The sequence below is a fragment of the Alosa pseudoharengus genome, unplaced genomic scaffold (assembly GCF_046254945.1).
Source record: "Alosa pseudoharengus isolate Yale_2024_CS ecotype anadromous, Long Island Sound unplaced genomic scaffold, YU_APseudo_1.1 YU_APseudo_1.1_scf_24, whole genome shotgun sequence".
Lineage (NCBI taxonomy): Eukaryota > Metazoa > Chordata > Actinopteri > Clupeiformes > Clupeidae > Alosa > Alosa pseudoharengus.
In genome coordinates, this window is record NW_027468689.1 from 4,301,153 (window position 1) to 4,313,652 (window position 12,500).

Below are 12,500 nucleotides of genomic sequence, written 5' to 3' on the forward strand. Positions count from 1 at the left end.
CTACAGATACACATTTCTTTCACACAAGTACATAATATTTCTACAGGTACATATTTTTTTCACGCATGCACAAAATATTTCTACAGGTACGAAATTTCTTTGCACATGCAGAACTCCTTTTGCACAGCTGCAAAACTTTATTACACATGTGAACATCTTTTTACAAGCTCTCAATATTAAAGACCCTATTTTGACTTCATATACGTGTTCCCACTCTCAAAAATTAACATATCTACATGTTCTGGGGTGAGGCGTGTGGCAATCGGTTTACTGTCAGTCCGGCTGCTAAAAATACTCGCTCAGATGGGACGGAGTTTGCAGGTAGGCCTTCACATATAGCCTACACTTATAGATAGCAAACATCGGAAATCCTGTTGCGTTGATCAGCAATCTGTGGGATTTTTATCCAGGGGAGACAGGTTATCTTTGAGGTAACTCATTGACTGTATATAGATAGGTAGGCCTAACTCTCAACTTCTGCACGCAAAAATTTGTGCTGTTCTAAAAATGTGCGAGAACTTAACGATTATTCATTTAGTTTAATTCGACTAATTCCTTAATGACAAATAATAATTTATTCATTAACATCCCTACCCCTCACCCCAACTACCCCTCACCCCAACTACCTCCTCACCCCAACTACCTCCTCACCCCAACAACCCCTCACCCCAACTACCCCCTCACCCCAACTACCCCCTCACCCCAACAACCTCTTCACCCCAACTACCCCATCTGCCCAGCTCCTTTTCCTTCTTCTCCCTCTCTCTATTTATCTCTCTCTCTCTCTCTCTCTCTCTCTCTCTCTCTCTCTCTCTATCTCTTCCTCATCTATCTCTCTCTTTCTGATACTTTTATCTCTCTCAGGTGCGATATGATGTGTTCAAGGTGTCTTTATCATGAAGCCATATCTAAGTTCAGCTGCATTCCAGACATTTATTACACCCAATAGTGTGTGTGCGTATGCGTGTGTGTGTGTGTGTGATTAATGGGTCAGATCTGGGCCAATGTGTCACATTCCTCAGATGTGACATCATCACCGTGGGTTAAACAGAGAAAGACTGTGCCCAGACAACCCTCTCTCATCAAACACTCACACTCTCACACACACACACTCACACACACACACACACACACATACTCACACACAATTGCGTGTGCACACATACAGTACCACATACACACACACACACACACACACATACACACACACATACACACACACAAACACACTTACACACACATAATCTCCCTTTCCCATACCTACACTCAGACACACATACATTCACAGAAACACACACTCATACAATTACATGCACATTTATTTCCTATTCACATGAACACGCGCACACACACACACACACACACACACACACACACACACTCGCATGCATTAACACACACGTAGACTTGCAGGTGTGTGTGTTGAGGCAATGTCATTGTTGGCTTAAGTCCTGAGTTTCTGAGAGTAATTTATGACCATGGAGACCTCAACAGAATCTGAATAGACAGCACCAACATCCTCTCTCCAAGTGTGTGTGTGTGTGTGTGTGTGTGTGTGTGTGCGTGTGTGCGTGTGTGTGTGTGTGTGTGTGTGTGTGCGTGTGTGCGTGTGTGTGTGTGTGTGTGTGTGCACAGCCCATACTGTGAAAGGGTCCATTACAGCTGTGTTTGGCTTTTCTGTCTCCTCACTAGGATACTCCAGGACAGTGTGTGTGTATGTTTGCAAGTCTCACGTATTCGGTTATGTTATTCCACTTCAGCCCTCTAGTGTGTGTGTGTTTGCAAGTCTCAAGTATTCTGTTATGTTATTCCACTTCAGCCCTCCAGTGTGTCTGTGTGTGTGTGTTTGCAAGTCTCAAGTGTCCTGTGACATTATCCCACTTCAGTCGTCTCCACTGAAACATTCTCCTTCTGTCTCTCTTGCTCTGTGTCTCTCTCCTTTGCTTGAGTAAAGGCTTCTTTACAATGAGTGTGTGTGTGTACAATTTATTTTTTTCTGTCCCAATACATCCTCATACACCATGACCAGACACAACAGGGTCTCTGGCGACCAGAAGAATATTGTGTGTGTGCGTGCGCTGCGTGCGTGCATGCGTGCTTGTGTGTGTGTGTGTGTGTGTGTGAGTGAGTGATATGGCCCTGGGCTTTTCCACTCTTCGGGGTTACGACTCTTGACCGTTGCCCTTTGCCGTGTGTTTCAGAATGGAGCAGACGATGTGAAGAAACACCGCTGGTTCAAACCTGTCGACTGGGATGCCGTCCCTATGAGGAGACTCAAAGTGAGTGTGTGTGTGTGTGTGTGTGTGTGTGTGTGTGTGTGTGCATGTGTGGATGTTTTTGTGTATGCAGGGATGGACAGTATTTATGATACATGTATTCAAAGTATGTATTTCGAATACAAAATAGTATTTAGGAATTTGTAGAAGAAAATGGCTTTATATTTTGTATCAAAATACTTTACAGTTGTGTTTTTGTAGTTTAAATATTCTGCCAAATATGTTTTTGTAAAACCATTACTTTTGGTGATATGCAAAACAATTAATGTAGCCTCTGACTGGTGCTGACTTAGTAATTTGCCCAGACTCGAAATGTTGAGATTCAGGAAGAAGTTACAGTGCAAGATGAGTAACATATAGGTTGCTCACACACACACACAATACACCCCCCCACCCCCAACCCCTCTCACACTAACGTCAAGTTTCTTGAGAACTTAAATCATCAGTTAGTTCCAGAGAACTAATCATCAGAACACATGGAACCAGTTATGTTGTTCCCCTGCAACATTGCTCAAAAAGTTGCCTCATGTATCACCAAAAATAACACAATGAAAAATCCATAGTTGTGCCCCTTGGCATCAATATAACCCCTTTTAGCGCTTACACTATACCCAGTTAGTTAAAAACCAACTAAATGGGTCCTGATCCTTCCTGATCAACAGCGTTATACAGTGCAATATCTATTATTCTGGGCATGTATTGACAATGTCAGAGACTTTGTTCTTATTTTAAAGTAACTAGTGCAGTGCCCATTCAAACATGCCATTCCTGAAGAAAACCCGTAGCCCAATTACATGCTTTTAAAAATAGGATGATAGGGAAACATCATTCCAGCTAAGCATTCAATAATGAATACTGAATATTATAATATATTAGCCTATAATTAATGTGGCCTCTAAAAGTGTAATACATTTAGGCATGGCTGCATGTGACATTTCTACAGATCAGAATGACATAAGCCTAACAACTGTTTTGAGTTCAGGCTAAATGTGTATTAAGCTTACTGAATAACTTCCTAATACTGAAGACAAACCATTTTGTGGAATGATGCATCATTGTTTGAAATTTGCAACGATGTGACTCAAAAACAGTCTTTAGCATCAGTCTGCCACTTGTTGTCTAGCTATGTGGCATTAGCCTATCGCTCGTTTCAATTTGGGACCTTGCAGTCGGAATTGTCGTTTGTTTAGTCAAAGTCTCAAGTCCAAAGTTGCCTGGGCTATTCGAAGCATTAGTTTATTGCACATACTTTTATTTTGAGTGGTCACTACATACATACCCGTGTTTGTTGGCGTGTTGTTGCAAGTAATCATTTTATGCAAGCAAACTGCATACAGGGAGTCTTTATTGTTGAGGTCAGACATGATAATCATCTTGCATCTTAAACCACAAGCGGTTCCCTAGTAATCCGTTTTTTAAATTGTGACTGACTATCGTCAAAGTGACAGCTGTCAGTACACGATCCATGGGGTGGAGCTCCCCTGAAACTGGTCCCCTTGGAAACAGTGCAGTGCAGCGATAAACGTCCTACGTAAATAAGCATATTTTGAAATATGCATTCAAAAATCTTCAAATCGAGAGTGCACACCTTTGTGCCACGCGCGAGCCTCATACGAAATCTTAGGTCAGTCTGACAAACGGTCAGCGAGATATGCGTGCCACAAACACACAGACACACAGACGCTTCTTGCTTTATAGATAGATAGAACTGCATTGGGTTGCTTTAAGTCCACATTCTGTGGCTCTCAATAGATTTGGTGGTTAGTTTGCACCAGTTCAGTTTGAGTGACTTTTTGAGTATATCTCTGATACAGTACAGTAGGCTATTAGATGTAACAGGCAGGTCAGCATAGTTGACTGAGCTATTGACTGCAGATTTATGGCATGTCATGTAGGTAGAGAAAAGCTGTAGTTCTCAAATACTGTCTACTTTATCAACAGAATCAATGGTGTGGTGTTTTGTGGGTGTGTGTGTGTATAACTCCTGTCTGTTGTGCCTTCCACAGCCCCCCATTGTCCCAAAGGTGTCTCATGAGGGCGACACGTCCAACTTTGACGTCTACCCCGAGGATGAGTGGAAGAAGGAACCTCCGGTTCCGCCGAAGGACCTCGAGGTCTTCAAGAACTTCTGAGGCATATCACTCTCCTCCCCACTCTCACTTTCTCTCCCTCTCTTTCTCTCTCTGTTTCTCTATCCCTCCCTCTTTATCTCTCTCTATCTGTGTCGTCCTGTGAAGATGACCAGTCCAACAGTCCAGTTGTCCTCCAGGCTCCGATCACAGAGCTTAAAAACACGCCCATTGGTTTGGGCTTGGATGGTACCGATGCGTTATGTCAGTCTTAACCTGACGTGTCTTTCTGCTGGAGTTCAGAGGTCGTAGGTCAAAGGTAGATCTTACACAGACTCTACTGGACACCTGATGCCTTTGGGAGACCTTAAGTAGCCTACCTTTTACGCAGGGGCCTCCTAAGGACCACCTGGTGCTGGTGTTCCACCACACTGGGGTAGCCCTGGCAGTTTGACCCCAAAGCTGACCAGAGACGTGGTAACAGTTTCGCACAGATAGCCTGGGGTCTACATGGATGACACAGTCGTACGTGTGTGTGTGTGTGTGTGTGTGAGAGAGAGAGAGAGAGATAGATGTTTCCCCTGGGGCTCACATAACTGACACAGTGTGTGTGTGTGTGTGAACTGAATGGCATCCATGCTGGAGAAAGATGTGTGTTTTACAGTGTGTGATCACCGTGTTTGTGAGTGTATGTGAGAGAGAGAGAGAGAGAGAGTCTCTCCCTCCTCTCATCCATTCATTATAGAGCTACTGTTAGTGTTTACTTGTTTGTTTACTTGTTTGTTTACTTGTTTGTTTGTTTGTTGGTTTGTTTGTTGGTTTGTTTGTTTGTTTGTTTACCTCTGGTGTGTATTTGACTCTGTGTCACTCTGAGCTGTTACCTCCTGGAGCAGGGTGTGTGTGTGTGTGTGCGTGTGCGTGCGTGCGTGCGTGCGTGCGTGCGTGCGTGCGTGTGTGTGTGTGTGTGTGTGTGTGTGTGATCCCAGTTCTTCCACACTCCTCCTCGGCCAGGTTGACGGAGGTCTCTTGGTGCTTAACCACACAGGATCTACTCTCAATCACTTGAGCTTGTTCACACCCCCTGGAGCCCTTCTGAGAGCTTTCCGGAACTATCTGCAGCCTTCCAGAACCTTCTGAGGCCTTCTAGATCCTTCTGCACCCCTCTAGAAGTGTCCGTAGGCTTCTAGAACCCTCTAGAGAGAGCCTTGTCTCTGGACTGCTGGACCGGGAGGCTTTGGATCCTTCACAGGTGCAGTGGACGGCGTTCAACAGCAGACTCGATGACATCATGGAACTAAAACATCCGCACCAAACCCCAAAGATTCGTTTCAGAACTCATAAGTCTGTTTCCATTGGCCAGAGGTCCATTTCGCATCCATGCGGCCTGTTTCCCAGGACCAGAGTTCTGATCGAGAGGGCCAGATTTTTGAACCAAGTGACAGTCATTTCATGTAAGCCACTCTGGGGATAAGACTGATTGACAACCCATTACATGGCAACAAACTGACTAACCAATGAGCATTAGCATGCCTGTCCCGCCCCATTTGGCCTGTCAGCCAATGGGATGCAGCCAAACCCATCAGTCTTCCGTTAGGCCGTCTGTGTAGTACTTTCCCACACCCAGCATTGTTTGTTTATGAGATTGTCTCTTGTTTGTTTGTTTGTTTGTGTTAATTATTTTTTAATTATGTTTCACTTTTTTGAGTGAATATTTTTTATGGTCAAAATTGCTTTTTTAACCTATCTCTCTTGGCCTTCTGTGCAAAGATTGTATTTTATTTATGTTTCAGCAAAAAAAAACAAAAAAAACAAATCAAAGACGAAGTGCTATGGACTCCATATCATGATGAACCCAGCATACCAAACTTTTGTACTCCATGCCTTGTTTCCACTGGGCGTATTTCATTTCAATGCCTTCTCTTCAAGCTGGTGTAGCGTGTTGCCAGTTGCCAGTAAGGCAGAGCTGGTTTGGGATGGGGCTGTTTTGGAAAATACACACACTCATGTACTGGTACTATTAAATATTCACTTTTGTGTCAAATCCATCTACCGCCTGGCTCAGACTCTCTCTCTGTGTGACTCAGATTGCCGTTTGGTGTATGGTGATTGTGTATGTCTGAGTGAATGTGTGTGTGTGTGTGTGTGTGTGTGTGTGTGTGTGTGTGTGTGTGTGTGCGCACGTTGGTAAGGTAGGGCAGGCCAAGTTTATTTATATAGCAAATTTCATACACGGATCATTTACAAAAGGGGGTTCTTTACATAAACAAAAGCAAAAAAATAAATATGAATAAAGCCTAAAAGGGCAATAGTTTAAAGGGTAAGTAAAGTACATACAACAGAAGAATTAAACAACATGAAAGACACAAAGTAGAATAATTAAAAGACATCATGGCAGGTGAGCTTTGATCTGGATAAGACTGAGAATCTCATGTACGTTTGGATGAGTTTTTACTGGCATGTGTGAGTAAGGGGCAGTAGAATGGTGTGGTCGGTATGATGGGCAGTATGGTGTATTAAGTGTGTGTGTGTGTATGATGGGCAGTATGGTGTATTATATGTGTGTGTGTGTGTGTATGATGGGGCAGTATGGTGTATGTGGTGTGTGTGTGTATGATGGGCAGTATGGTGTATTATAGGTGGTGTGTGTGTATGATGGGCAGTATGGTGTATTATATGTGGTGTGTGTGTGTATGATGGGCAGTATGGTGTATTATATGTGTGTGTGCGTATGATGGGCAGTATAGTGTATTAAATGTGTGTGTGTGTATGATGGGCAGTATGGTGTATTAAATGTGTGTGTGTGTATGATGGGCAGTATGGTGTGTTAAATGTGTGTGTGTGTGTATGATGGTGTATTAAATGTGTGTGTGTGTGATTAGTGTGTTATGGGAGTGTGTCTGACAGGCAGTCATATGGTGTATTGTTTGTGGCCGTGTGGGTGTGATTTCCTAACTCCAGATCATATGTAGCTTCTTGTCCTTGTTGAAATCTCAGCAGCAAATATTTACCTCCAAACTAAACATTTATGGAGTCCCCCTGTATGGCAGCCAAAACACATGATTCATACACCCCCCTCTCTCTTTCATTATTTTCTCTATCTCTCTCTCTCTCTCTCTCTTTGTCTCTCTGATCTCTCTCTCTGTCTCTCTCTCTCTTTGTCTCTCTGATCTCTATCTCTCTCTCTCTCTCTCTTTGTCTCTCTGATCTCTCTCTCTGTCTCTCTCTCTCTCTCTTTCAGACATATGGTGCTTGACTCACTCTGAGTGACATGAGTACACACAGACAGATGACTGCTGACCTTGTCTGTCCCAAACGTGTGTGTGTGTGTGTGTTTTATCGTCTCTCTACCAGACTCACTGAGTGAATGAAGTAATTGTTTCTGTGTCTGTGTTTGTGTGTCTGTGTGTGTGTTATCTCTACCAGACTCCAGTGTCAGGTCCTCCAAGCAGAGTTTGTAAGCAGGGGAAATAGTGTGTACAGGTGTGTGTGTGTGTGTGTGTGAGAGAGAGTACCTCAGCAACAGGTCCTCTGAGCAGTGTGTAAGCAGGGGAAAGAGTGTGTACAGGTGTGTGTGTGTGTGTGTGTGTGTGTGTGTGAGTACCTCAGTAACAGGTCCTCCGAGCAGAGTTTGTAAGCAGGGGAAAGAGTGTGTACAGACTGCTGATGGCTCCCAGGGGCTCGTGTGGAATCTGAAGGCTGTGGAGATCACTCCCTCACACACACACACACACACACACACACACACACACACACACACACAGCTCTGTGTCACAGAGAGCACTCCCTCACACACACACACACACAGCTCTGTGTCACAGAGAGCACACCCCCCACAAACACACACACACACACACACACTAGTGAGGGCACAGTGAGAGCACACACACACACACACACACACACACACACACACACACATGTCTTCAGTCTACATGTGAAGCCCACATTCCCAGTCTGTGACATCTGTGTGTATTTGTGTGTGAGAGAGACAGCAAGAGAGACAGCAAGAATGAACAGGGCTTTCAGAAAAGGTAGTGTGTGTGTGTGTGTATTGTGCTGGTGTTTTGCTTTTGTAAGTGAGCTGGATGAAGCATATCAGCAAGACCAGATGCTTGTGAGCTCTGTGGTGTGTTTGTGTGTGTGTGTGTGTGTGTGTGTGTGTGTGTGTGTGCAGGGCCAGTTCTCCCTATACGTACACTACGCAAGTTGCGTAGGGCCCCGCAAGTTAATGAAGGCCCCCTCCCCCGTCTCCCCTGGAGTCAAGCTAGTGACAGACAGACATACATATATAGCGACAGTGTCTCATACATTAAGATGATGAAACCAAATTACCATTCAGGGCATGAAAAACGGAAGAAACTTCACGCGAATGAACAGCGGGAACAGCAGTTGGGTAAACTTGTGTTCGTTCCATGATTTGATGTCAACATGCATCTCTCCAGTGCGTGTTGCTGGCCTAGCCTAGGCCTACCTAACAGGGAAGTGAATCCCCTGATCTGTCTGCGGCTTGCTTGCCAGCCTTTCCCAGTCACAGTACTTCACAAAGTACGTTCATAATAATGTGCAGCTCTGGATGAAACTAGCCGTTTTTCAGCAGAAACATGGAAAGACCCGTCGGTGATTTCACTCTTCCCATACATTTTTAAAAGAAGTGATTTTACAATATTTCAGTCAAGCTTTCGGTTGCAACTGAACGTATGCAAAATGGAAAGTAGCCTAATGTATTACCTTTATTCACTGTGCTGCAACTAAGCCTATATGAAGTATTACAATGATTGTTAAAATAGTCTACGTTTGAACAAATATTGAAGGGAATCAGGGGAGCCAGTAGTCTATTTCTTTGGCAAGTAACTACAGACACACAGGTGAAGAACAGTCAGCCAGTAGGCTACTAGCACAACCAGATCCTTACAAAAAAATAACTGCATTATACTTCAAATGTCAAACTGCATATTTCTGAGTACAAACTGCAGTATTTACAGTTCTTATGCAGGGAATGCAGTATTTTGGACATGAAAATACTAGGCTGCACTCTACTGTAGTATACTGTAACTGAACCATACTTTGAAAAAACTGCAGTTATTTTTTGTAAGGGTATGTGTACAGCAAGCATCAAAAGCAAACAGCCCAGACCCTGAAACTGGGCATTTATGGGGAAAACCACTTCCGTAGACATCCAAAATGGGGTGGGATGATTGTATTGGGAGCACTGAGGTGTCAGATGATACTATAAAAAAATGGTTACATTTTGGCCCTCAGAGTTCAGGTAGGAGGGCCCCTTAGCAGGGCTTTGCTTAGGGCCCCATGGAGGTCTGAACCGGCACTGGTGTGTGTGTGTGTGTGTGTGTGTGTGTGTGTGTGTGTGTTTGTAACTGTACAACAGGTCATCTGAAGACTGTGGAAGTCGGGGCTTAAGAGGACTGTGTGTGTGTGTGTGTGTGATGAGTGTTTTTCATGTTGAGCTGTTGAGTTGGGTACATGCCCTGTCATTGGGCCGCTCCACCTTATCCTGCAGCCAGACACACACTTATACACACACACACTTATACACACACTTATACAATCACTCACACACACACACACACACACACACACACACACACACACACACACACACACACACACACACACACACACACACACACACACACACACACACACACACACACACAGCCTTTTTATTGAACTCCATTTAAAAAAGGTTCAGAGTCCTAAATACAAGTTTATGCATGAATGTGTTTGAGTGTGTGTGTGTGTGTGTGTGTGTGTGTGTGTGTGTGTGTGTGTGTGTGTGTGTGTGTATGGAACTAATAGTCTTAATGACAGACCCACGTGGGTGTCAGAGGTTAACAGTTGTAATGAAAGACCCACGTGGGGGTGTGTGTGTGTGTTAATATGTGTGGGTGTGTTAATGTGTGTGGGTGTGTGTGTATAGTGGGGGTTGTTGGGTGTGGTTGTGTGAGTCTTAGAGCTTTACAAAGGTATTACACTTAAGTCTTCTGTCATTCTGCAGAGAGATTCCAACATCACAGCCGTTCTAAGGACACACACACACTCACTTTTCACTGCTGAATTGCACACAGTTACCACTTGCGTCACAAGCCAATGATTGTGACTTAATTTGATCCAGACCTTTCTCATCTAATAGGCTTTATTTAGGTTTACAAAGCACTTATTTCCCCCTCACACACACACACACCCAAAGCTGAACCTGGCTACTGGCTCAACTGTTTCAGCACACACAGACACACAAATACATACACAAAAATTCTTATCTTGCGTGTCTCTTTTATTGAGCAACGCACCAAGGGGTGTTGCCATAACGACCTCAAGGGGTGTAGCCATTAACGACCTCAAGGGGTGTAGCCATTAACGACCAGTGTTGGGCAAGTTACTTCAAAATCGTAATGTACTATGCATTACTTATTACTGTCATTTCAAAGTAATTTGTTACATTATAATATTACTGTCTCTGAATTGTAAGGCATTACACTACTATTGCATTACTTTTAAGTTACTTTCACCAAAATATCTAGAAATATGGATTTGCCATTCTAAATGCAGTTTATTACGCTCAATGCAGCTTGCTCTTCCAAGGGAGGGAGATGTGGTATAGCATAATGACTGAGCTAGGCTTAAGGCAACAGTAGAATGCAATAGGCGCAGTGCTCATAATGCAATACAAGGAACAATCATAGTCAGAATTTTGTTAAAAACCGACAAAAGGTCAAAGTCTGGTAAATTGTGATAGAAATACTGTAACTTTAAGGCCTAGGCCTACTCATTAAAATCAATAGAGAGCCTACTATATTGTAAAGCTTTTGTGGCCAAAACGGGTACTACACTACTTTCTTAATGTCTAGTGACATATCAGGGCAATTTTATGATTAATTGAAATACATTTTTTACATACGGTTCCTTTAATAAAGACATGTCAAGATGGTGGCCTGCTGGCCATTTCGGTGCCCTAAGTGAGTGGCTTTGAGTGAGTGACATTTAAATGATAACTCAAACACCTAAAGTAAAATAAAAGGCCTATTATTTACAGACCATTACTGTGTATTTTTAAACATTAATTTCTGAAGAAATGCTGTTTTACTTATAAATGGTGCACTGTCACTTTAAGAGCATTGATCTTTACGTTGTCATAATGCCCTTTTGCCAGCTCTTGTTTACAAGCCTTATTTGTTTGAGTTACATTGATAGCACAATATTAACAATAATATGCACATTTCTTTGGAAATGGAAGTATGCAATGACATGTTGCTTCACATTTCGTTTTATGAGCCTGGTATCCACCTAGCTACAGTATCTGAATGGAATGCGTTTCAGTCGACTCAGCATATCATGTGCTTCATGTAGCCTAAATGCTTGGAAAACGAATGATTGAAGACCCACCAATTCTAGTACTACGTGGTGATTGAGAGAACCCAAAAGGTATCAAACTTGCATGTAACATCGTGTTAGTGCATTTTGACATTGTAAACGTTATTGATGAAGAGTGAAACGCAGTTTACAGTAATGCTACTATTCATTGGTTACATTTGGGTCCTTTGGTGCCCAACGCAAAGTGCGTGATGCGCGTGGTGGGAGCGGTGGCACTGCCAGGCTACACAATCTTTTTCTGCATTTCTATCCCTTTATTCTCTTCAATTCAAGTTCACAGCACAAAAGCATAGTTTGTGTTTTATCAGGAATCAAAAAGATTAGCGTGGCACTACTTTAGATGTTTCATTAATTTACTTGTGCTATTTCGCGAGTTGAGAGATCTTCGCTATTAACTATTATGTCCTTCATAGCCTTGTCTCTGACAAGCTGAAAATAATGAGCGTAGGCTTCGGTGTATTCCCGCAAATAGAGTCCGCCTGCGAGTCTGCTGCAGCCACAGTCATATTCAACCAGTATCAGGAGATAACGTTACTTTTTTGCGCAGATTTCTTCTCCTCTGTTCTCGCGTGGTATTTGCGAATATGTATCAAAACAAAACAAGCGCTTAATTTTGGGTTAAACTGCATTGTAACGCGCGTTACTGAAGTTTGTACCGAGTAAATATTACCCAAATTTTTTTTTGTAATGCCTTACATTACCACGTTACCGCAAACAGCAATATATTACAGTAATTACATTACTTTTGTAACGCATTACTCCCAACACT

The 12,500-nt window shown here is 43.1% G+C and overlaps 1 protein-coding gene across 1 annotated transcript in view; it reads left to right on the forward strand.

Moving 5' to 3' along the window:
• The window catches only part of prkx (protein kinase X-linked), a 37,604-nt gene extending 31,214 nt beyond the window's left edge, over positions 1-6,390 (forward strand). The window contains exons 7-8 of the mRNA XM_076302868.1: positions 2,202-2,279; positions 4,283-6,390. Of these exons, the coding sequence (XP_076158983.1) occupies positions 2,202-2,279; positions 4,283-4,408 (204 nt within the window). The 3' untranslated portion in view covers positions 4,409-6,390. The remainder of the gene's footprint in view (positions 1-2,201; positions 2,280-4,282) is intronic.
• The last annotated feature ends 6,110 nt before the right edge of the window (positions 6,391-12,500 follow it).